This window comes from Cervus canadensis, chromosome 27, assembly GCF_019320065.1.
Source record: "Cervus canadensis isolate Bull #8, Minnesota chromosome 27, ASM1932006v1, whole genome shotgun sequence".
In the NCBI taxonomy this organism is placed as follows: Eukaryota; Metazoa; Chordata; class Mammalia; order Artiodactyla; family Cervidae; genus Cervus; species Cervus canadensis.
The window spans coordinates 5435870-5460044 of record NC_057412.1 but is presented as its reverse complement, the minus strand read 5'-3'; the positions used below and the strand labels follow the sequence as shown (position 1 = coordinate 5460044).

The following is a 24175-nucleotide window of genomic DNA, read 5'->3' as shown; positions in this document are numbered from 1 at the left end:
ACATTCAGAAAACTAAGATCATGGCATCTGGTCCCATCACTTCATGGCAAATAGATGGGGAAACAGTGGAAATGGTGACAGATTTTATTTTGGGGGGCTCCAAAATCACTGCAGATGGTGACTGCAGCCATGAAATTAAAAGACGTTTATTCCTTGGAAGAAAAGTTATGACCAACCTAGACAGCATATTAAAAAGCAGAGACATTTCTTTGCCAGCAAAGGTCCATCTCGTCAAGGCTATGGTTTTTCCAGTGGTCATGTATGGATGTGAGAGTTGGACTATAAAGAAAGCTGAGTGTCGAAGAATTGCTGCTGTGGTGTTGGAGAAGACTCTTGAGAGTCCCTTGGACTGCAAGGAGATCCAACCAATCCATCCTAAAGGAGATCAGTCCTGGATGTTCATTGGAAGGACTGATGCTGAAGCTGAAACTCCAATCATTTGGCCACCTGATGAGAAGAACTGACTCATTGGAAAAGGCTCTGATGCTGGGAAAGATTGAAGGTGGGAGGAGAAGGGGACGACAGAGGATGAGGTGGTTGGATGGCATCACCGACTCAATGGACATGAGTTTGAGTAAATTCCAGGAGTTGGTGATTGGACAGGGAGGCCTGGTGTGCTGCAGTCCATGGGGTCGCAAAGAGTCGGACACGACTGAGTGACTGAACTGAACTGATGCCTGACTCACAGCAGGAAATAACACAACATTGTAAAGCAACTATACTCCAATAAAATTTAGGAAAAAAAATAATAATGAATGAAATATGGATCGGAGATATATAGACACAGTGGAATTGAAACCAAAGGAGTTTTTATCTTTAAGGTAGAGAAGAAGGAGTTTGAGTTCAGAGGCTATTTGAGAACAAAGACTTGTTAACACTGGGCCTGGTCTTGGGGGCCTGGGGTGTGCTCTCTTCATTCAACCATCAGTTCATCAGATGCCCTTATTGTTGCTGTGGTTCAGTTGCTGAGTCGTGTCTGACTTTTTGCAACCCCATGGACTGCAGCAAGCCAGGCTTCCCTGTCCTTCACTATCTCATAGAGTTTGGTCAAGCTCATGTCCATCAAGTCGGTGATGGGCTATCCAACCATCTCATCCTCTTTTGCCCCCTTTCTCCTCTTGTCCTCCATCTTTCCCAGCATCAGGGTCTTTTCCAGTGAGTCAGCTCTTCGCATCAAGTGGCCAAAGTATTGGAGCTTCAGCTACAGCATCAGTCCTTTGAGTGAATATTCAGAGTTGGTTTCCCTTATTATACTTGCCCTTTAAGCTTCCTGTGACTGTTTCTATACTCCCAAATCAGCCAAAATGAAACAGTGAACTGCAAAATGGACTCTTTGAAAAAATACAGGTCAACATATGCTTCACAGGATCAATAGCAAGGCTCTATCTGCATAACCGTGGGATCTGCCTTCTAGTGGCCAACTGAGAGTTACCACTGTTTTTCACCAGTAATGTCATAATCTAACATAGTTGCTCTACCCACTTTTATAGCAACCTGCTGAGCCACCTTCTGTTCTAATAAATCCCTATTTCCTTTTAGAGTTTATAATAATAACAACAACAACAACGCTAGTAACAATGACTCCTCTGGTTAGATGAGAAGACTATAGTAAACTCTAGAGAGAGTCTCTCATCCCTGGGGACCTGGGGCTGCCATGCTTCCTGTCCACAGGACTGGTGAGCCTGGCTGGGTGGGAACTGTATGGTTCTGTCTGCCTCATTCAGTGCTTTGTCTCATCTCAGTCAATATGCACAAACTCTTCTGTCAGCTCAGTATAATTGAAGACAATGGACAATTTTTGTTTTTGATAAATTAAGACATACTTGTGATGAATAATTAATGTCTGGCATGAATTCACATCTGTATTAAGGTAGGTCCAAGCTCTAACTCTTTCAGTGGTACTCAAGGAACACAGGTAAAAATGACTTGCAATCTCATCCTGTGATAGAGATCTTGTTTGAGAAGTGGGGGTAAAGGGTGGACAGAAGGTTTTGAACTGTATTTGAACACATTGGGATTACAACTCCAGGAGGAAAAATATACCAGCAACTTTTTTTTAGTCTCTCTCTCTCCTTCCCTCCCTCCCTTTCTCTCTCTTTCTTTATCTTTCCTTACAGAAGTCTAGCATTTCCTTGGATATTTTCTACTTCTTATTCAAAGCAATGTTTCAAGTCATCCCAAGGCTCATTTGTACCAAAATGCTTTCCATCATTATCTCTCAGATCACTTTGTATATTTTAAGGGTTATTTTAGATTTGAACAAAAGACAGGGACCTTAAACATGGAATCATCCAGAACCACTTAATTCATTTGTTTCTTCTTCTTCTTTTTTTTTTTTTTCATTTGTACCTTGTTCAAAAAAGATAGAAAAAGAATAGAAATCCCAAGTTTATTTATCTGTGAGATGATGCCTTTCAGTTATCAGTAAATTGCATCTTAAAAGCAAGAGTGTTTCTCCCGATGATGGGAACAGAGAATGAAATACTAAGCCAATTTAAAATGCTATTACCTGCCCGCATTCCCAATATCTTTTCTCTTGGATGACACTGTTCTGACATAGAGATCTTTTTTTTTTTTCTTTTATTTCCTGCAATTTTCTTTCATCACACAGGGAGCTTCATTAGAGAAATAAAGCTAGGGTAGGTGCATTTGACAACAAGAGACAGATGATGTTAGTGAGAAGCTCTCTGATGAGGCAGTTTGCAATTTATGTGTTAGCAGAGTACCTCTCTCTCCGTAGGAGGCAGGCTTGGCATCTGCTTTGAGAGCGACATATGGCTGGTGTAAAGCACCGTGAATGCCTGCAAAGGTGCGCCTTCCTGCACCCTGGACAAGAAGAATGTGAACACTCCAACCGTATGGAAATCTGGATTTTTCCACGTGTGCCTCTGCTTGCTGAGATGTGGCAGAAGCAAGGAGAGCAAACTGGTTCTGAAGAACCTCTACAGGCAGCTTGCTCCTCCTCTTTCCCTCCCTCCTTCCCAAGGCCACGTTCCCGGGGGTAACCCTTTTCCTATTTCCCCTTGCTTTGGTTTATGCTTTGCCTCCATTTAGCTGACAGTGGTGACAGTCTTGCATTTACCTTTTAATCTGAGGCCCTTACTGTCAGGAAGTTGCAAAAAGCAGTTTTTGACAGTTGCCATGCCCAAGCTCTTAAAATCCATAAAAATCCTTCCTCCTCCTCGCATACAAGTCTAGGCACAGGTTATAACACGTTTTCTTTGCACGATAGAAAGCATGCTATCTGTGTGCTAAGTCGCTTCAGTTGTATCTGACTCTTTGCAACCCACAGGACTGTAGCCTGCCAGGCTCCTCTGTCCATAGAAGTCTCTGGGCAAGAATACTGGAGTGGATAGCCATTCTCTTCTCTAGGGGATTTTCCTGACCTAGGGATGGAACCTGGGTCTCCTGCATTGAAGGCAGATTCTTTGCCACCTGGGTTACCAGGATAGCCCATAGAAAGCATATGATATTCTTAACCTAACCCCTGAGGAAGTCAAACATGATCTCAAATAATTTTATTTAAAGCCACTTACTGTCATCATGCCATCCAAAAGGCCAGTCTCAGGCCTGGGTGGGGCCTGCAATCTCTCCATGGACCACTTCTCGATGATGGCAGACACGTGAGGGTTGTCAATATTAAGCAGCCGAAACCCAGTCATGTTTACACCACTGTACCTATAGAGTTCCAGATCTAAAGCAAATAAGTCCTGTGCAGTATTAAAAATGATAAAAGTAGAAAGAGTTAATATTGTCAGTGTTCTTGATGCAAAAGAGAGCTAATGCTTGCAGAAGCAACAAACAGATTAAAATAAGCATGGCAGCCATCATCACATTGGTTCTATGAAATAACGTTTCCTGTTGTTCTTCATTTGCATGCTGCCTGGCAAGTTCTAAGGCAGTAATAATTTTCATTTTCATCTATTTGTTTTTGCAATAGTGTTAGAATTTGTATAAACCGAGAACAGGAATTAAGCTGCCAGTAATTAGCAAGCCCTCGGACATAGGATATGCCATTCTGAGAAGCTAGAGAATTTTGTTCCTAAGGACATAGTCCTCTGGGGAGTTGAAAGGGGCCTTTGTGTCCATTCGTACACTGCCTTTCTTTTCTAGACGAGGAAACTGAGGTCCTGAGTGGTGATGTGACTGGCCTGTAGTGGCAGTACCACTTGTCTCCCTCATAACTTTCTGCCCCACGCTGCAAAGGAGGTGAAGTTTGGATCTTGCATATACATTTGACAGGAAGATCACTCTCAGCAAAAACAAAAAAACCCCAACCATTTCCTGGCTCATTGAAACTAATCTATGTCTCATATAATGAGAGCATGAAAATTGCTCACTGGACACAAGCTTAGAATAAGAACCAAGGGTTCTTTTCAGAGAATAAACTAGAGCCTGTGGTTGTGTGGATATGAATATCTTATCAGTAGAACTTGTTCTTTTTAGGTAATGTTTCAGGGGAAAGAACTTGAACCCACCCTAGTGTTTTCCATTGTATATGAGGGCTGAATTTAAACCAAAAATTTTGTCGGTTTGCATTTAAAATAGACTTAAGTGACCGTTTCACCTTTTGTCTATAAAGAAAAGAGACTGTAAAGGATGTCATTAAAATATCTCACATTTTGGAATGAACCAAAATTTCAAAACAGTATTTAACAGTTAATAAAAGAAAAAAAAACTTCCATAAAAATTTTCTACCAGTGTAACTGCTTTATTGAAAGTACAAGACAGCACATTACCTGTGATGACGGTTGTTACTAAGAGGAAAACTTCAGAAACATTTCATGATTTATATGTGTGGAAGATAAATATGCATGTATTATTTTGAATAACTCTTCTGTATCACTACTTCCAAGATAACTTTAGATTAGACTGCGGAATCTTAAGAATGCAGTTCTGAATACCTGGCTCATGTGAGAAAAAATGCTCTGCATTTTAAACTGTTATGCTTACTTCCCTTGCACTGAGTGACTAATTTTCTTTTTTCTTTAAGTTTCATTGATACTCATGAACAAAAGTGGTAAGACAACAAAAGCAAAGCATGGCAGAATGCAGATAAAACCAAAGGAAACTGCTTAAAGAAGTAAATTTAAAGAATAAGATCCAAGGCAGAATGATTCCTTTAGCACACTCAATGAATACAAGGAAAGTTATTCAAGTTACAGGGGGTCAGTGGGAAACTTCCAGGATGTATATTGATTCCCTTATTAATTCAACAGTACAGAAATATAATACACTCATGTGAATATGCTAAATACGTTGAATATTCATTTGGTCTCCAAATTGTTTCTGTGCAAGACAGAATAAGCAGAGTTCGAGGGCCAATTTTCAACATCCCCTTGTTAGTGGAGGATGAGGCAACGAGTAAGAGTGTGAAGGCAACTGGTCTGTCCTTCCATTGAAGAGTAGCCTTCTTAGGCTTCATTGTTTATATTTTTCTCAAATTTCAACCAAACTAACTCTTAAAGGCATATACACCTGGGAAGGATAGAAAGTTCAGAGGCAGATGGCCATCTCACCTTGAGTAAGACGTACGTGTTCATAGTGGTGGGGATGGGCAATAGTTGTGAGCAGAGTAAGACACTTTCTAGTTCTCAGGGTCTCCCTTGACTCTTCTGATAGAGGACCCCATCAGTATGTCAACGAGGGGGTGAAGACCACGGAAACTTCAGTTCAGGAACTTCTGCCCTGCGTCCCACTCCCTGACTCCGAGCTCCGGAGCAGTGATAATTTTAACAGCTACCCCAAAGCATTAGTCTTGTGATATCCTCTGTAGCCCTCCCTGCTCTCAGGAATGGAGTTTACTGCTTCCAGAAGTAGGTGCCCGAGACCTGTCTGGTCCTTGTTCCAAAGGCTTTGATTTCCCTAATGCACCAGCCTGCTTTGCCAGATTCCTTTGGGAAAATGATACTCTTGTTGAATCTCGCAAATCTGGGCAGACTTTAGCTGACACACTTTTACAGGTTAGAAATGGAGGTTGACCACATGTCTTCTTCTCATGTAAGAGAATGGAGCGTGTGTGCTGGGAGTGGTGTAGTGTGTGTGTGGCTGAGAGCTAGCACATCATTCTGATGTGTTAAATGCTTCAACCATTCTTCCTCGACCTGATAATCTCTCAAAAGTTAAGATTGTATAGCTTCTTTTGAATGTCTCAGGCTTAGAGCCATGGTTTTTCTTATGATGAAGAATGTTCAATGTGGGAAGCCTCTACCAAGTTCCTTATCTTGATAGTCTTCCAAACACCTGACAGGTGACCCCTGGCTAAACCAGCTGTCCCCTGGACACAGGTGGGGAAATCACATCAGATAGCATGCCAAGATACACTTTAGTGTGTCCTCTAGTACATATAGAAAATACAGATGACTCTTCTTTATTAGTAGTTTGTACTTTGGCAGCTTCTATTTAATGGAAGCTTTATTTTAACTCCTTTCTGGATGCACATGCATTGATGCTAGTTAAGAAATGGAAGAAGGGAGGGAGGGAGGGAGGAAAGAAAGGAAGAAAGAAAGAAGGAAAGGAAGGAAGGAAGGAAGATACTTGCTGTTTACCATTTCCAGATTTAGAGGATTCTTAGGAAAATAAAACAAACCTCCATGACAATATCCTGCCTTTGACACCAGGGCTGACTTTAAAATACGCAAAGATTTTTTTGATAGTGTAAAATACATTTCCATCAGATATGCTTACCAGGGTTGTGAAAAAGTAATGATAGTATTCAGTCATCATGCCCATGAACAGGATCTGCCAAAGAGAAATAAGGGAAAAGAATCAGAAACAGAATTAGAAGAAGAAATAGATGATTAGTAGGTTGACTGCAGTAGCCTGAAGATGTAAAATAGGAAGGAGCTTTGGAAATCCAGAGACTCAGTAGAGAGAAACCTGAGGCAAAGCAGTGATTAACGTGGAGCTAGGACCCAGGCCACTGACCTCCACCCTATGTGTTTTCATCACGTTATGCTTGACCTTCATGGGAGAAATTGGTCGGCTGATCAAATTGAAAAGTAGTTCATGATCAACGTATTTTATATCTGGAGCTGTCCATAATGGCTCAGAGACTTACCTTTTCTACGCTTGGGTTTCTGAGTAATCCCATGCTGAGGTATATATTTTATTGATCTTCTTAGCTTTAGCACTTATCATAATGCCTCAGAGTAAAACTCATTAAATGTTGAATTGGCAATACTGATATGTAGATGTATTTAAATGAAAATCTATACATATTCATATCGCTGAAACTCTCCTTTCTACCTTTTCCCATCTTATCCCATCTTATGAATAGGCAAAAGAGGGTTGTTTATAAATAGAAAGATGGAACTATTTTTGTACTTCTTCTCACTGCCTCTTAAGTCTGATTCTGTTACCTATCTGTTACCTAACTGGGATCCTGGCAGTTGCAACATTCTGTGTGTATGGTTTTTGTTTGGTGGGGAGGAGAAAAAAAGAGGTAAACAGAAAAGACAAAGATTCTAAATAGAGGTAGTTTCTTAGACTGTGGTCTTTCTCTTGGATTCCTGGAAATGGTGTCCACTGAGATGAAAATGAAAGAGGAGAGTGACAAAGTTGGCTTAAAGCTCAACATTCAGAAAACTGAGATCATGGCATCTGGTCCCATCACTTCATGGGAAATAGATGGGGAAACAGTGGAAACAGTGGCTGACTTTATTTTGGGGGGCTCCAAAATCACTATAGATGGTGATTGCAGCCATGAAATTAAAAGACACTTGCTCCTTGGAAGAAAAACTATGACCAACCTAGACAGCATATTAAAAAGCAGAGACATTACTTTGTCAACAAAGGTCCATCTAGTTAAGGCTATGGTTTTTCCAGTGGTCATGGATGGATGTGAGAGTTGGACTATAAAGAAAGCTAAGTGCTGAAGAATTGATGCTTTTGAACTGTGGTGTTGGAGAAGACTCTGGAGAGTCCCTTGGACTGCAAGGAGATCCAACCAGTCCATCCTAAAGGAGATCAGTCCTGGGTGTTCATTGGGAGGACTGATGTTGAAGCTGAAACTCCAATACTTTGGCCACCTGATGTGACGAGCTGACTCATTGGAAAAGAACCTGATGCTGGGAAAGATTGAAGGCAGGAGGAGAAGGGGACGACAGAGAATGAGATGGTTGGATGGCATCACCAACTTAGTGGACATGAATTTGGGTAAACTCCGGGAGTTGGTGATTGGACAGGGAGGCCTGGTGTGCTGCAGTCCATGGGGTCGCAAAGAGTCGGACACAACTGAGCAACTGAACTGAACTGAACTGAGAAGAAACAGTTCCACGTACTTTGGAGGTAGGATTGTCATTAATCTTTTAAATCAAGAGTATCACTTTCTTAGGTTTCCCTGGTGGCTCAGTGGTAGAGAATCTGCCTGCCAACCCAGGAGACGAGGGTTTGATCCCTGAGTTGGGAAGATTCCCTGGAGAAGGAAATGGCAACCCACTGCAGTATTCTTTCCTGGGAAATCCCATGGACAGAGGAGCCTGGCAGGATACCGTCCATGGGGTCACAAAAGAGTCCAGTAGGACTCAGTGAGTAAGTGAGGACAGCATCACCTTCCTTGGGGCTGGTCACTGAAAGACTGGGTGCTGTGTTTTTGTTATCTGCCTAGAATGAATGGAGAAGACTCGGAAATCAAACTTTCAAGACAGTTATCCCCATCACTCATAAATTCTGGATTCAAATGAGAATCCCCTCCGGAAGCTTTAAAATCAGATATTCTTAGACTCCATCCCAGAGACCGCTTGAATTAGAATTTCTAAGAGTGGAGTTTCTGTATTTCACAACAATGGTTGGGAATCACTGCTCTATGGAAAACATGTCCATTTGCATTATGGGCTTTCATAACTTCAGTTTATGAAGCGTGGATTGAAAAGGTCTTCAGAAAAGCAATACAAGTTATCAGAGCTTTTGGAAGGTGCCTAAGATATGCAAACTAGAAAGATTTTACATCAAAGGGGAGGGAGCATTTGGAGACAGCGCATAAGATACACACAGATCTGACACTTCCTGTGCTTTCACTGCTAACACGGAAACAAGAGGAATATTTAGTGAAACTGTAATGTCATAAAGGTAAGACAAATGACAGGAAACTCTCCCTATGAATCATAAGCCCACAGTATGCAAGTCACTCCTATGGTGATAACAAGACCAGGGGCACAAAAGGATTTTTAACAGGGTGAATTGCTTTAGGGCCATCAATAACACTTAAAGGCATGCGTGGTGAGGTCTTGTGACCTGATCTCTTATATCATTGGAGAATAAAGAGCTAACCTGCTGGGGTCACTCAGAATTCAACTTTTCATTTTGGTCGTTAGTGTAATTGCAGCTGAGATTATCTCTTGAAAGGGAACTGGCAAGTTTTATGTCAAGATACAGACCTGGACACTGAGGTTTAAAATATTATTTCTGGAACTGAAAAAAACACCAAGGCACCTGAATTTTCAGCCTTTTATATGGGCGGATTTTTCTTTTTAAACTTTATTATGGAGGCATTTGACCACCAATTGAGAGCACAGATTTTTTTTTCTTAAAGCAAACATTCAACTAATTATTATTATTTATAATTCCTGGAGGCAAATACTCATCTAAAATGTCTCTTATTTAATGTTAGAAAAGAGTTATGCAGATGCAGTGAATAAACAGCTAATGAACCTGCTTTTGTTGGTTCTGACCTTGGGTCTTCCACATACACTTTTTATTTGATATTCCACAAAAATCCCCATTCTTGACTTTCCTACCTAGAGCCTAGGTCAGTGCATCCTAGAATGAAAATTAAGAAGCAAATATAATCATGGATCATTGAGCTGTCAACCTCGTGGACTCTCTAGGACTTGGGTTAATGAGAAACTTTTAGATTGAAATAAAACTAATATCAACTCATTGGAAAAGACCCTGATGCTGGGAATGATTGAAAGCAAAAGTAGAAGAGAGCGGCAGAGGATTAGATGGTTATATAGCATCACTGACTCAGTAGATACAAATTTAAGTAAACTCCAGGAGATAGAGAAGGATAGGGAAACCTGGTGTGCTGTAGTCCATGGGGTTGCAGAGAGTTAGACATGACTTAGTGACTGAACAACAACAACAAAAAGTCAATTTCACCAAAGGTGATGTTTCTTAAACAATTGTGCTTATAATGATTTGTAGACTGATTAGGACTGGCTGCTCTGTTGTCTAATAGTTGTATACACTGCATTTTGTAGCATTCATATAATGATTTTCTTTCTGTGTCAACAATGGTATTTCAACTAAAAGTCATTAAGGGATTATGAAAATGTCACATCAAGATAAAAGTCAGTTTTTTAAATAAAGAGTGTAATCATGATATGGGGATTTTTAAATGGCTCTTTGCAAAGCTGACTTTTTCCTAACAAATAATACTTTAAATTTTGTTACTGTACTTTGCTGAATTGACCAGGAGGTGCTGACCTAGGCAGTGTATACTTTATCAAGACAGTATTGCCAGGGACTGTTTTTGGCTCTACTAAAATTATTTTTAATGTTGCAAAGCACATCACATCACACACACTAATAAGTGATAAATATGGCTGTCAATACTATTTATATTGATGCCACATCCCCCTTAATTGCTTCCACCAATATTTTAATAATGGTTGTTTCCTAACAGAATTATTTTTATTAAATAAATCCTTGAGATCATATTATTAATGTAGATTGGTAGATGGTAAAAATCTAACTCTTTCAATACCATTGTATATCTATAGTAGGGATTTATCCAGTACCTATTAGTCTTCTTGATTTTGCAAGACCCACAGTGTAGACTTCATTAAAACCACTGCCAATTTTCCAAATTGAAAGGCACATGATAGGATTATATTTCTTTGGTCCTTGAGCTTGGGTGTGGTCATGTGCTGGTTTTGGTCAAGGAAGAGGGAACGTGATTGATTTATGTCACCCTCTTCATCCTGACAGAGATCTCACTCACCCTGACTAACATGTTAGGTGATGCGGGGAGCCGGCCTGACTGCTCAGGCCCCTTCTCGGCCCTGAGAGAGATCAAAAGGTCCCTCTCTGTCCCGCCACCCCTGATTTGTTAAAGTGCAAATTGGCCTTTCTCACCTCCCTCAAGGAAATCGCTGCAGCCACCATTTGCCTATTTTCCTGACTCTGATAAGATTATCGGGCTCCTGTGAATGGCTTATGTCTAGGTAGTCTTTACCTGATTATAAGACACTGGTGCCATGCCCTGCTGGAGTTAAGATAAAACTCCTAAAACTAGTATCTGCAGTTCTGCACGTATACAAGTCTTTGATCTAAAATTTGGTGAATCCTGTTAGTATATATATGTATGTTACGCCTCAATAAAGTCGTCGGAATCAGTCACAAGCTGACTCCGTCCCTCTCAACCCCATCTTTCTTAGTCTTTTATTTCTCAGGTGCACTGGTGATTGCGTCCTTGACCTGTTCATCTAGCCGGCAGGTCCGGCAAGGTGACTAACATGGTTATCAGTGCCAGGCAAACTGAGTTGTTTTTTTTTTTTTTTTCTGAATAAATACAATTTTTTGTTTCATGAATACTGCAGAATATGTCATGTGTGTGTTTTGATTATTAGGGACTTTAGGGTCAAAATTGTGGGTCCTCCATTAGCAACTAATCAGGAAAAAGGATATATATTCTATGTAGTAATGTCATTCAGATTTATGGTTTTCTTATCTAATATTCCCCTTGATGCCAACTCCTCTCCTTTCTTAAAAAAATTTATGACTTTGTTTCAAATTATTTTTCTAGGCAACTTTGATTCTTTGTGTAATAATGATACAACATAAATAATCATGGTTGAGATAAGCTTAATAATTTTCTTTTTCCATAAAGAAAGATGAACTATTCAGATCTGATGTAACTGGGCTGGGTAACAAAAAAGGTCTCCAATAAAATACTATTCATAGTTAATCATACTCTATGTCCATACAGAATCAGTTATAAGAACTCAAAGGTTTTCATAGATGGTGACAGTTCATGTGTCAACTTGATTGGGCCAAGGGGTGCCAAGATTAAACATTATTTCTGGATGTATCTTTGAGGGTGTTTCCAGATAAATAAGCTTTTGATAAAGCAGATGATCCTCCCCAGTGTGGTAGGCATCATCCAATCCCCTAAGAGCTTGATTAGAACAAAAAGGCAGAGGAAGAAGGAATTCACCCTTTTTCCTTCTTACCTGACTGCCTGTGCAGGGACACTGGCTTTCTCCAGGCCTAGGGCTGAGATTTTCACTGTTGAACTCTTCTGGTGTTCAGGCCTACAGTTTCAGCCTATAATTATCCCACAGCTTTTCTGGGTCTCTAGCTTGTAGATGGTGGATTGTGAGCCTTCTCTGTCTCCATAGCTCAACTGGTAAAGAATCCACCTGCAATGCGGGAGACCTAGGTTCGATTCCTGGGTTGGGAAGATCCCCTGGAGAAAGGAAAGACTACCCACTCCATTATCCTGACCTGGAGAATTCCACAGACTGTATAGTCTGTGGGTTTGTTTAGGGGAAGCACGCTGACTGAAACTGCCTACCCTAGCCAGACACCATAGTGACCATTTCATGAGTTGTTTTATGACAGGAGGTCCTGGTAAGGAACACAGAACTAATAAGCCACCACCAACCGGAAGAGTTCAGGAAAGGTCAAAAGGAGACACCACATGTCCGACCACCTCCCAGAATCCTTCTCTCTGGCGTCCATTTGGCTGAACAAGGCGTGCACCACCAGGAAGGACTCTGAGTCAGAATGATTGGCTAAAGACAACCCGGAAACTAATCCCATCACCATAAAACCCGAGACTGTGAGCCATGTGGCAGAGGTGTTCTCCTGGGTTCCCTCACCCTCCTGCTCTCCACCTGGGTGCCCTTTCCCAATAAAATCTCTTGCTTTGTCAGCACATGTGTCTCCTTGGACAATTCATTTATGAGTGTTAAACAAGAGCCCAGTTTCAGGCTCTGGAAGGGGCACCCTTCCCTGCAACAGGATTGCAAAGAGTCGGACAGGACTAAGCAACTTTCACTTCACTTCACTTCCGTCTCCATAGTTATATGAACCAATTCCTCATAATAAATTTCTTCATGTACATTTCCTATTGATTCTGTTTCTCTGGAGAACCCTGGCTAATACAGAGAACAATAGAAAAATATTAAAAGTCCTACATAGTCTGCATACGTATGACGTTCCATTCTATCTAGATAACACATTCCTTAAACCAGTGAGGGGAAGGGTGACTGACACCTACATGAAGGCTTTCTCTGTATCAGGCTACTACAGATATGCCACAAGACTATTCTATTGCTTCAGTGGTTAGAAAATAATTATAGTTTTCTTTTTTTGTAGTTAAAATGAATTATTAAGAGGCAGAACAAAACCCATTGCCAGTTGACTCTTGGAAGAACAATTCTAACGACCCCTCTGTTATTAAGATACTCTGAAATATCAGTTCAGTTCAGTTCAGTCGCTCAGTCTTGTCTGACTCTTTGCGACCCCATGGACCGCAGCACGCCAGGCCTCCCTGTCCATCACCAACTCCCGGAGTCTACTCAAACTCATGTCCACTGAGTTGGTGATGCCATCCAGCCATCTCATCCTCTGTCGTCCCCTTCTCCTCCCGCCTTCAATCTTTCCCAGCATCAGGTTCTTTTCCAATGAGTCACTTCTTCGCATCAGGTGGCCAAAGTATTGGAGTTTCAGCTTCAGCATCAGTTCTTCCAATGAATATTCAGGACTGATTTCCTTTAGGATGGACTGGTTGGATCTTCTTGCAGTCCAAGGGACTCTCCAGAGTCTTCTCCAACACCACAGTTCAAAAGCATCAATTCTTTGGCACTCAGCTTTCTTTATAGTCCAACTCTCACATCCATACATGACTACTGGAAAAACCATAGCTTTGACTAGATGGACCTTTGTTGGCAAAGTAATGTCTCTGCTTTTTAATATGCTATCTAGGTTGGTCATAGCTTTTCCAAATAGTTCTTGTCCAATAACTATGATGGCACCACCCTGGCCCAGCTGCTCTCTGGAGTTTTTACAATTGAACCTCATGGCTTTGTTCACAATAGCACTGACTCTTCTTGATCTAGCTCTATTGTTCTTCGAAAAGACTACCTCTTGGATTTAGATCAGTAAATGTTATCACATACAGCCTGAGCATCACAAAGGCCATATTTTAGATTGTCTTGACAGCCTTCATTCAAGTCTAGGTGAAGATAGTTTGGGGGTCAAATTCCTGTGATTGGTGAGAGACTTGGTCTATAAGACACTTAGAAAGTCTCTGGGTGAAAGTCTTTCCATAATGTGTTCTGTTATCTTAAGATGCCTATGTTGCATTTCAACTGAATTATTTTCCAGAAGGCAATGCGGAGATATGAAGACAGAAACTCACGAACTCTCAGCATTCATTGCTAAAAGCAATTCATATGTCACAGATAATTGGCATAATGTTGCTACCATACTAGCAGAACCTTAAAATGGAACCTGAAGTGCTCCTCAGCAATTTTGAGAGATTCTTGTAATATTTATAAGGGTTTTTATTACTGCATCTTTTCATTGAAAAATAGGTGTCTTTGAAGTTTATATTGACTAATCTAAACTGTATTGCTCCTTTTATAACCTTCTCAATATCAGGATAAATTCTAAACCATCAGACATGGTTTCTAGTCAATAATTTCAAATGAACAGCTTCCAAATGTGTGACATATGATGTGGCTAAAATAATTGCTTTACTCCAAGATAGAAATAAGTTATTTCAGCATAGGAATAATCTTCAGGAAACAGTTGAATAATATCAAGCCTCAGAGAAGCAATTTTGAGAAGAAGCCTTGATCTCTAGGGTGTAGCTCTTTCTCACTGCCAGCTATAGTACTTTTTGCTGCAATTACACTATCCTCTGAGCAGAATGCACCTTGGATAACACAATTTTTAACATTGGTCATCAGTAGAACAAGCTAGGTATAAGTAGGGCCTTAGATCAGTTTTTATTGATACAAAAAGGAAAAGACACTCATATTAATGCTTCCCTGGTGGCTCAGATGGTAGAGAATCTGCCTGCAGTGCAAGAGGCCTGAGTTCAATCCCTGGGTTGGGAATATTGCCTGGATAAGGAAATAGCAACCCACTCTAGTATTCTTGCCTGGTAAATCGCATGGACAGAGAAACCTGGTGGTCCATGGGGTTGCAAAGAGTCAGACAGTACTGAGAGACTAACATTCATACAACACTAGCTGACTATGATATATCCACAAAGGGAACAGAGGAATGTAAGAAAAATAGCACTGGATCCCTGAAAACCCTGATATACAGAAAACTACCCTTCTCCTTAAAGAGTAGGCTGGATAATGGCCTGTTACACATGACCACATCCTAGTTTCCAGAATCTGTTAATGTGTTACTTTACATGACAAAAGAACTTTGAGGATGTGATTAAAGATCTTAATTTATGGGAGATACTCTGGGTTAGGGCTTCCCTTGTATTTCTGATGGTAAAGAATCTGCCTGAAATGTGGGAGATCAGGGTTCAATCCCTTCAGCTGAAGCTCCAAAACTTTGGCCACCTGATGTGAAGAGCTAGCTCATTGGAAAAGATCCTGTTGCTGAGAAAGATTGAAGGCGGGAGGAGAAGGGGATGACAGAGGATGAGATGGCTGGATGGCATCACTGACTCAATGGACATGAGTTTGAGCAAACACTGGGAGATAGTGAAGGACAGGAAAGCCTGGCACTTGGTAGTCCATGGGGTTGCAAAGAGAAGGACAGGACTTAGCAACCAAACAGCAACGACAACCCTGGTTTATTCAGATGGGCCCAGTGTAGTCACAAGGGTTCTTATATATGGAAGCTGATGTTCAGAAGGCAGAGAAGTGATGGGAAGATGGAAACAGAGGGAATACAAGGCAATGTGATCTGGGACCACAAGCCAAGAGATGAAGACAACATCTAGAACTGGACAAGGCAGGGAATTAGATTTTCCCCAAATCCTTCAAAAGGGATATAGCCCTGTCAACACCTAGATTTTAGACATCTGACATCCAGAACTGTCAGAGAATAAATTTGCCTTGTTTTAAGCCACTTCATTTGTGATCATTTGTTGCTAGCACAGCAACAGGAAATCAACATACCTCATTTGTTCATCTTTATGGCCTATGAGATTGCACAATTTTGGTGTATTGATATCAACAGCATGTATTAAAAGGAAAAATGACTTGTTTGAAGTTGAAAACTTTCTGAATTTCTCTGTGCCCCTCCACTCACATTCATATTCTAACCACATGTATGTACACAGATACAAGCTAACCACAGAGAGCCTCGAGGGTTTCCTTCCACTGGGAGATCGTGCCATGCGATTTATAAATCCAGGCCACTTCCCCCCTGCCTCCAAGTGAAAACAAAGAAAGTCAAAGATATTCCACCAAGTGTTGGTGAATGGAATACTTGTACTATTTGGGAGTGTCTTTCAGTCTTAAGTACTATATAAGCTTCCCTTTCCAGAGGTATGCTCAGAAGAAGAAAGGAAGCTGATACTAATAGATATTAATAAGTGAATTGGAGACCATGGGGTTTAGTTTAGCTTCAGAAGGTAATCCTACTAGAAGAGCCACATGGCATCATCCATGTGCAGAAAGAAAAGATTATGTAATTTAAGGGGTATATGTTGCTGACAACAGGAGCAGGGGGAAAAAAAAAAAAGATTCCCCCTGCCAAAATGAAATAGGCAACCTGGCGAATAGGAAAGAGTAAAACTTTTAGAGGATGTTGGTTAGGATAAACTCTTTGCAACATTTGGGGGAAGTTGGTGGAAATCTGATGTGTAGGAGGACCAGAGCAGAAGAAAAAGTTTTAATAGCAAAGAACATGCAGCTGATTCACTTCATCATATAGCAGAAACTAACAACACTGTAAAGCAGTTATATTCCATTTTTTTAAAAAAGAGCTGAATGAATCTAGAAGCTGGAAAATTAACAGAGAATATGCTGCATACAGTGCAATCTTTTCACAATAAGTTTCTTTCTTAATGGTGGTAATAGAAACTATACCTCAAATTTGCCTGAGGGTAACATTTTGAGGGAGAAATAGTCATGAAATCACTAAATGATGATCTTCTTGGTCTCATGATGTCTTTGTAGCATACAAAAGTTATGATCTGGGTCCTGTTTCTCTGCCTTTTTGGCTTTTTGGATGACTTTATTTTGTAAATTTATCTAATAGCTATCAGACTTAGAAAATAATTATTTATATCAGTGTTTTTCAGTGCACTAGACTCTCCAAAGAACTTTGTAGAAAACACCAATGCCTGTACCCCATCACTAAATATTCTGATTTATTTGGTCTAAGCTATGGTCTAGGCATTAATATCTGTGATACTGATACTCTCCAGGTGATACTTACATATAGCCAGAGCTGAGAATCACTCATTTATATCAACCAAGCATATTTTAAAGCTGTAACAATAATGATCAAACCTACTATTTGATAGGGCTTCCCTGGTGGTTCAGACGGTAAAGAATCTGCCTGCAGTGCAGGAGACCCAGGTTTGATCCTTGGGTCAGGAAGATTTCCTGGAAAAGGGAATGGCTTACCCACTCCAGTATCATTGCCTGGAGGCTTCCACGGATAGAGGAGCCTGGAGGGCTACAGTCCATGGGGTCACAAAGAGTCGGACATGACCGAGCAACCAATACTTTCACTTTATTTCACTTCACATGTCCACTGCCATAACACATTCTTTATCTGCTATTGGGGAGGAAGTGTTATCCTCAATTTACAGATTTGAAGGACAGATCATGGTTATAGTATTTGAACCCAAGTATGATTTCAATCCTGAACTCTTTATGCTCTATTTATAATAGGAGGTCAATGTGGGAACAAAGTCAGTGATTTGTACAAAGTCTTTCTGGACTTCTAGAACCCAAATAAAAGCCTACGGTCCTTGGGGAGAGCAAAGGTAGAAGGACAGGAATAGGATCTTTGTCTTAAGGAATGCATCCATCAAGCCAAGAAAGCTCAATAAGTTGCCCACTGATCCTTGTTCAAAGAGCTGCACTCCACTCTAAAAGGTTGTACCATGGGTGATGTTGCAGGTACTATGCAGAGCCTTACTAACTTTTCCTCCTACTCTCAGGAATTCAGACCTACATGGCTCTTCTACCCCAACATCTCTTTACACATTAGAATTAATTTGATCCTAATTTTAAATCCCTTTAGCGATCTACCAGGAACTTTAATCTCTTTAATGTAATCAGCCTTCATCAAGAAAGGGGAGTTTGTAAAAGGAATAGTAATGAAATTGTTAAAATTGTGTAATACATGCAATAATATTTTTGTGTTGTTGTTGTTGTTTGGTCGCTAAGTCATATCTGACTCTTTGTGACCCCATGGACTGCAGCACTCAGGCTCCCCTATCCTTCATCATCTCCCGGAGCTTGCTCAAACTCATGTCCATTGAGTCAGTGATGCCATCCAACCACCTCATCCTTCTCCTGCCTTCAATCTTTCCCAGCATCAGGGTCTTTTCCAAAGAGTCAGCTCGTCACATCAGGTGGCCAAAGTATTGGAGCTTCAGCTTCAGCATCAGTCCTTCCAATGAATAATCAGGGTTGATCTCCTTTAGTATTGACTGGTTTGATCTCTTGTGTACTTGTTATAATGGTAATGTACACAAGGTGTGGGGGACTTTGCATGACATGCTGAACAATGTGGCCTTTGTGCTTAAGTCAGTAAGGGGGTGGGAGAGAGTACTCCGGAATTTCAAACATGAGAGGGATAAGATCAGATATTTTATCTAAAATGAACATTTTTTAAGGCTACAAGGAGGCTGGATGGAGTAAAAGAGAGGGAGGAGACTTGTGACCAAGGGATCAATTGTTCTAGTACAGGAGGAAGATGATGAAAGTGACGGAGAAAAGGAGGTAGAATATGGAACATATTTAGAAGGCAGAATCTTCAGCATTCAGTAACTAATAAATTGGAAAGGTGAGGGAGAGTCAAGGAGATTCCCAGGTTTCTGGCTTGAGTAATTGAATGGTATTTCTAGTCACAAAGACAGGGACAAGAGGAGAAACAGGTTGGTTGGAGGAAGATGTGATGTGTTAAGTTTGGCATGGAGATTGAATGACATCAGATGGGATCTTCATGAGATCACGAAACAGTCATTCGGGCTGAAGGAAGGTTTGGGACCCACTACTGTGATGTGGTGGGGGAGGTGACAGGGCCAGAATTAGGATTGGGAAGCACTGTATACTCTTGTAGTTTTGTCTAGATACCCTACCCCTGATAATACTGATGATGATTATCTGTAACATGTGCAATATTTCATGTGTCAGTGATGAGCCGTTTAATGCCTTTAAGGCATTGTCACATTTAACTGTTCTCAAAACAACATGAGTTACGTGCTGTGACATTCCCATTTTACAGATAAAGCAAACAGCAAGTCACTAAGTCCTCTACTAATCAACCTCATCTGATACACTGGAATTTTCCATTGTTTTTAAATTCATTTTTAATTGAAGTATAGTTGATTCGCAATGTTGTGTTGATGTCAGGTGTATACCTGATATATATATAATATGCAGTATATAATATATATATTATTTCTCAGAGATCTAATCCTCTCCATTTTTAATGAATTTTATTGGAGTATAGTTGCTTTACAATGTTGTGTTAGTTTCTCTTGTTGTTCAGTCACTAAGTGAGCTTACAGTAGGTTCTCATTATCTATCTACTTTATACATAGTATCAGTAGTGTATATGTGTCAATCTCAAGTATTTTATTCTCCCCCTTTACCCCAGCACAGTCTTCAGCACATTGAAAACATACAATATGTGTTAGCTGAGTAAATGGTGACATTTACATCTTACAGGATCACCCTTAAGACAAAAAAAAAAAAAAAACAACAAAAAAAAACGTGACTAACAGTCATGGGGAAAGTAGCATGGAGGGGTCTTTTTGGTAGAATCTTGCCTTTATGATTTTGAATTTTGTATTTATGATTCTGGCAGCTTCCCCGGTGGCTCAGACAGTAAAGCGTCTGCCTGCAAAGTGGGAGACCTGGGTTTGATCCTTAAGTCAGGAAGATCCTCTGGAGAAGGAAATGGCAATCCACTCCAGTACTCTTGCTTGGAAAATGCCATGGATGGAGGAGCCTGGTAGGCTACAGTCCATGGGGTCACAAAGAGTCAGACATGACTGAACGACTTCACTTTCACTTTGCATTTATGAACGGTTGAAGAAGCAGATATGATTAACGTAACAAAGTGATTTCTAACCTACTTCAGTATTCAGGCCTCTTTACGGAATCTGACAGAAGCTATGGATCCTTTCCTCTGAGAAAGGCATGCTGAGGGACACAGACATCCTTAAAATTTTAAATAGAGCTGAGGTTCATTTGTTGACCATGATGGCTACTCCATTTCTTCTAAGGGATTCCTGCCCACATTAGTAGATATAATGGTCACCTGAGTTAAATTCACCCATTCCAGTCCATTTTAGTTCACTGATTCCTAGAATGTCAACATTCACTCTTGCCATCTCCTGTTTGACCACTTCCAATTTGCCTTCATTCATGGACCTAACATTCCAGGTTCCTATTGCAATATTGCTCCTTACAGCATTGGACCTTGCTTCTATCACCAGTTACACCCATAACTGGGTATTGTTTTTGCTTTGGCTCCATCCCTTCATTCTTTCTGGAGTTATTTCTCCACTGATCTCCAGTAGCATATTGGGCACCTACCAACCTGGGGAGTTCCTCTTTAAGTATCCTATCATTTTGCTTTCTCATACTGTTCATGGGGTTCTCAAGGCAAGAATACTGAAGTGGTTTGCCATTCCCTTCTCCAGTGGACCACATTCTGTCAGACCTCTCTACCATGACCTGACCGTCTTAGGTGGCCCCACAAGGCATGGCTTAGATTCATTGAGTTAGACACGATTGTGGTCCTGTGACCATTATATCTACTACTGTGGGCAGGAATCCCTTAGAAGAAATGGAGTAGCCATCATGGTCAACAAAAGAGTCTGAAATGCAGTACTTGGATGCAATCTCAAAAATGACAGAATGATCTCTGTTCATTTCCAAGGCAAACCATTCAATATCACGGTAATCCAAGCCTATGCCCCAACCAGTAACGCTGAAGAAGCTGAAGTTGAATGGTTCTGTGAAGACCTACAAGACCTTTTAGAATTAACACCCCAAAGAGATGTTCTTTTCATTATAGGGGACTGGAATGCAAATGTAGAAAGTGAAGAAACACCTGGAGTAACAGGCAAATTTGGCCTTGGAGTACGGAATGAAGCAGGGCAAAGGCTAATAGTTTTGCCAAGAGAATACAGTGGTCATAGCAAACACCCTCTTCCAACAACACAAGAGAAGACTCTATACATGAACATCACCAGATGGTCAACACCGAAATCAGATTGATTATATCCTTTGCAGCCAAAGATGGAGAAGTCTATACAGTCAGCAAAAACAAGACTGGGAGCTGACTGTGGCTCAGATCATGAACTCCTTATTGCCAAATTCACACTTAAACTGAAGAAAGTAGGGAAAACTACTAGACCATTCAGGTATGACCTAAATCAAATCCCTTATGACTATACAGTGGAAGTGAGAAATAGATTTAAGGGACTAGATCTGGTAGACAGACTGCCTGATGAACTATGGACAGAAGTTTGTGACATTGTATAGGAGACAGGGATCAAGACCATCCCCATGGAAAAGAAATGCAAAAAAGCAAGATGATTGTGTGAGGAGTCCTTACAAATGGCTGTGAAAAGAAGAGAAGTGAAAAGCAAAGGAGAAAAGGAAATATATTCCCATTTGAATGCAGAGTTCCAAAGAATAGCCAGGAGAGATAAGAAAGACTTCCTCAGTGATTGATGCAAAAAAATAGAGGAAAACAACAGAATGGAAAAGACTAGAGATCGCTTCAAGAAAATTAGAGACATCAAGGGAACATTTCAGGCAAAGATGGGTTCGATAAAGGACAGAAATGGTATGGACCTAACAGAAGCAGAAGATATTAAGAAGAGGTGGCAAGAATACACAGAAGAACTGTACAAAAAAGATCTTCACGACTCAGATAATCAGAATGGTGTGATCACTGACCTAGAGCCAGACATCCTGGAATGTGAAGTCAAGTGGGTCTTAGAAAGCATCACTATGAACAAAGCTAGTGGAGGTGATGGAATTCCAGTTGAGCTATTTCAAATCCTAAAAGATGATGATGTGAAAGTGCTGCACTCAATATGCCAGCAAATTTGGAAAACTCAGCAGTGGTCACAGGACTGGAAAAGGTCAGTGTTCATTCCAATCCCTAAGAAAGGCAATCCCAAAGAATGCTCAAACTACTGCACAATTGCACTCATCTCACACGCTAGTAAAGTAATGCTCAATATTCTCCAAGCCAGGATTCAGCAATACGTGAACCAAGAACTTCCAGATGTTCAAGCTGGTTTTAGAAAAGGGAGAGGAACCAGAGATCAAATTGCCAATATCTGCTGGATCATCGAGAAAGCAAGAGAGTTCCGGAAAAACATCTATTTCTGCTTTATTGACTACTCCAAAGCCTTTGACTGTGTGTATCACAATAAACTGTGGAAAATTCTGAAAGAGATGGGAATACCAGACCACCTGACCTGCCTCTTGAGAAACCTGTATGCAGGTCAGGAAGCAACAATTAGAACTGGACATGGAACAACAGACTGGTTCCAAATAGGAAAAGGAGTACCTCAAGGCCATATTGTCACCCTGCTTATTTAACTTATATGCAGAGTACATCATGAGAAACGCAGGGCTGGAAGAAGCACAAGCTGGAATCAAGATTGCCAGGAGAAATATCAATAACCTCAGATATGCAGATGACACCACCCTTATGGCAGAAAGTGAAGAGGAACTAAAAAGCCTCTTGATGAAAGTGAAAGAGGAGAGTGAAGAAGTTGGCTTAAAGCTCAACACTCAGAAAACTAAGATCATGGCATCTGGTCCCATCACCTCATGGGAAATAGATGGGGAGACAGTGGAAACAGTGGCTGACTTTATTTTTTTGGGCTCCAAAATCACTGCGGATGGTGACTGCAGCCATGAGATTAAAAGATGCTTACTCCTTGGAAGGAAAGTTACGACCAAACTAGATAGCATATTAAAAAGCATAGACATAACTTTGCCAACAAAGGTCCGCCTAGTCAAGGCTATGGTTTTTCCAGTGGTCATGTATGGATGTGAGAGTTAGACTGTGAAGAAAGCTGAGTGCTGAAAAATGGATGCTTTTGAACTGTGGTGTTAGAGAAGACTCTTGAGAGTCCCTTGGACTGCAAGGAGATCCAACCAGTTCATCCTAAAGGAGATCAGTCCTGGGTGTTCATTGAAAGGACTGATGCTGAAGCTGAAACTCCAGTACTTTGGTCACCTCATGATAAGAGTTGACTCATTGGAAAGGAGGGATGCTGATGCTGGGAGGGATTGGGGGCAGGAGGAGAAGGGCGCGACAGAGGATGAGATGGCTGGACGGCATCACTGACTTGATGGGCATGAGTTTGGGTAAACTCCGGGAGTTGGTGATGGACAGGGAGGCCTGGCGTGCTGCGATTCATGGGGTCGCAAAGAGTTGGACACGGCTGAGTGACTGAACTGAACTGAGGTTCATTGATTCTACTTGGGTTTAAGACACGCTTTGATACAGTCTTCAAACTCTTTATATGATTCCTTTTAAATTGCCTCCAATTCCATTGCAAACATAATTTCTCTTATTGCCTATTACAGCCAAATTTTGATATAGCTGGAATTAAGCATTTGAGCATTTTCTGATGCATATATGTGATTTTTATTACCTCTCAGTTCAGATTGAAACAAATCTAAGTCCTTTCCCAAATTTACTCGTTGAAGATTTTAGAGAATTCTCAAAAGGGCATCTTGTACACTAAGAATGTAAACAAACTGCAAACTGCTTCAGGAAATCATTGATTATTCATAGAGCTCAATTAATTCTTGTGTATATTTAATAACACACTCATATCTGTGACTGTTCCTTACAACCCAAACTAACTATGTGCTCAGGAATTGTAAATAGATTTTAATATCAGCCCAAGAGAAACATAATTAGGATAGGAATGTGCTGCCAAAATAATTATATAACATACTACAAATTATCATCTAGTTAGTATAAATTGAGATTCATCACTATTACATTGTCAGAA

At 40.7% G+C, this 24175-nt stretch overlaps 1 protein-coding gene across 8 annotated transcripts in view; it reads right to left on the bottom strand.

The window, feature by feature from the left end:
* GRIK1 (glutamate ionotropic receptor kainate type subunit 1) overlaps positions 1-24175 on the bottom strand; it is a 438990-nt gene that overhangs the window by 117305 nt on the left and 297510 nt on the right. For 7 of the 8 annotated variants that reach the window (XM_043449029.1, XM_043449031.1, XM_043449030.1 and 4 more), the window contains exons 5-6: positions 6688-6741; positions 3537-3710 (exon numbers count right to left, since the gene is read on the bottom strand). In XM_043449029.1, the coding sequence (XP_043304964.1) occupies positions 3537-3710; positions 6688-6741 (228 nt within the window). The remainder of the gene's footprint in view (positions 1-3536; positions 3711-6687; positions 6742-24175) is intronic. The other variant, XM_043449033.1, reaches the window with a different exon arrangement.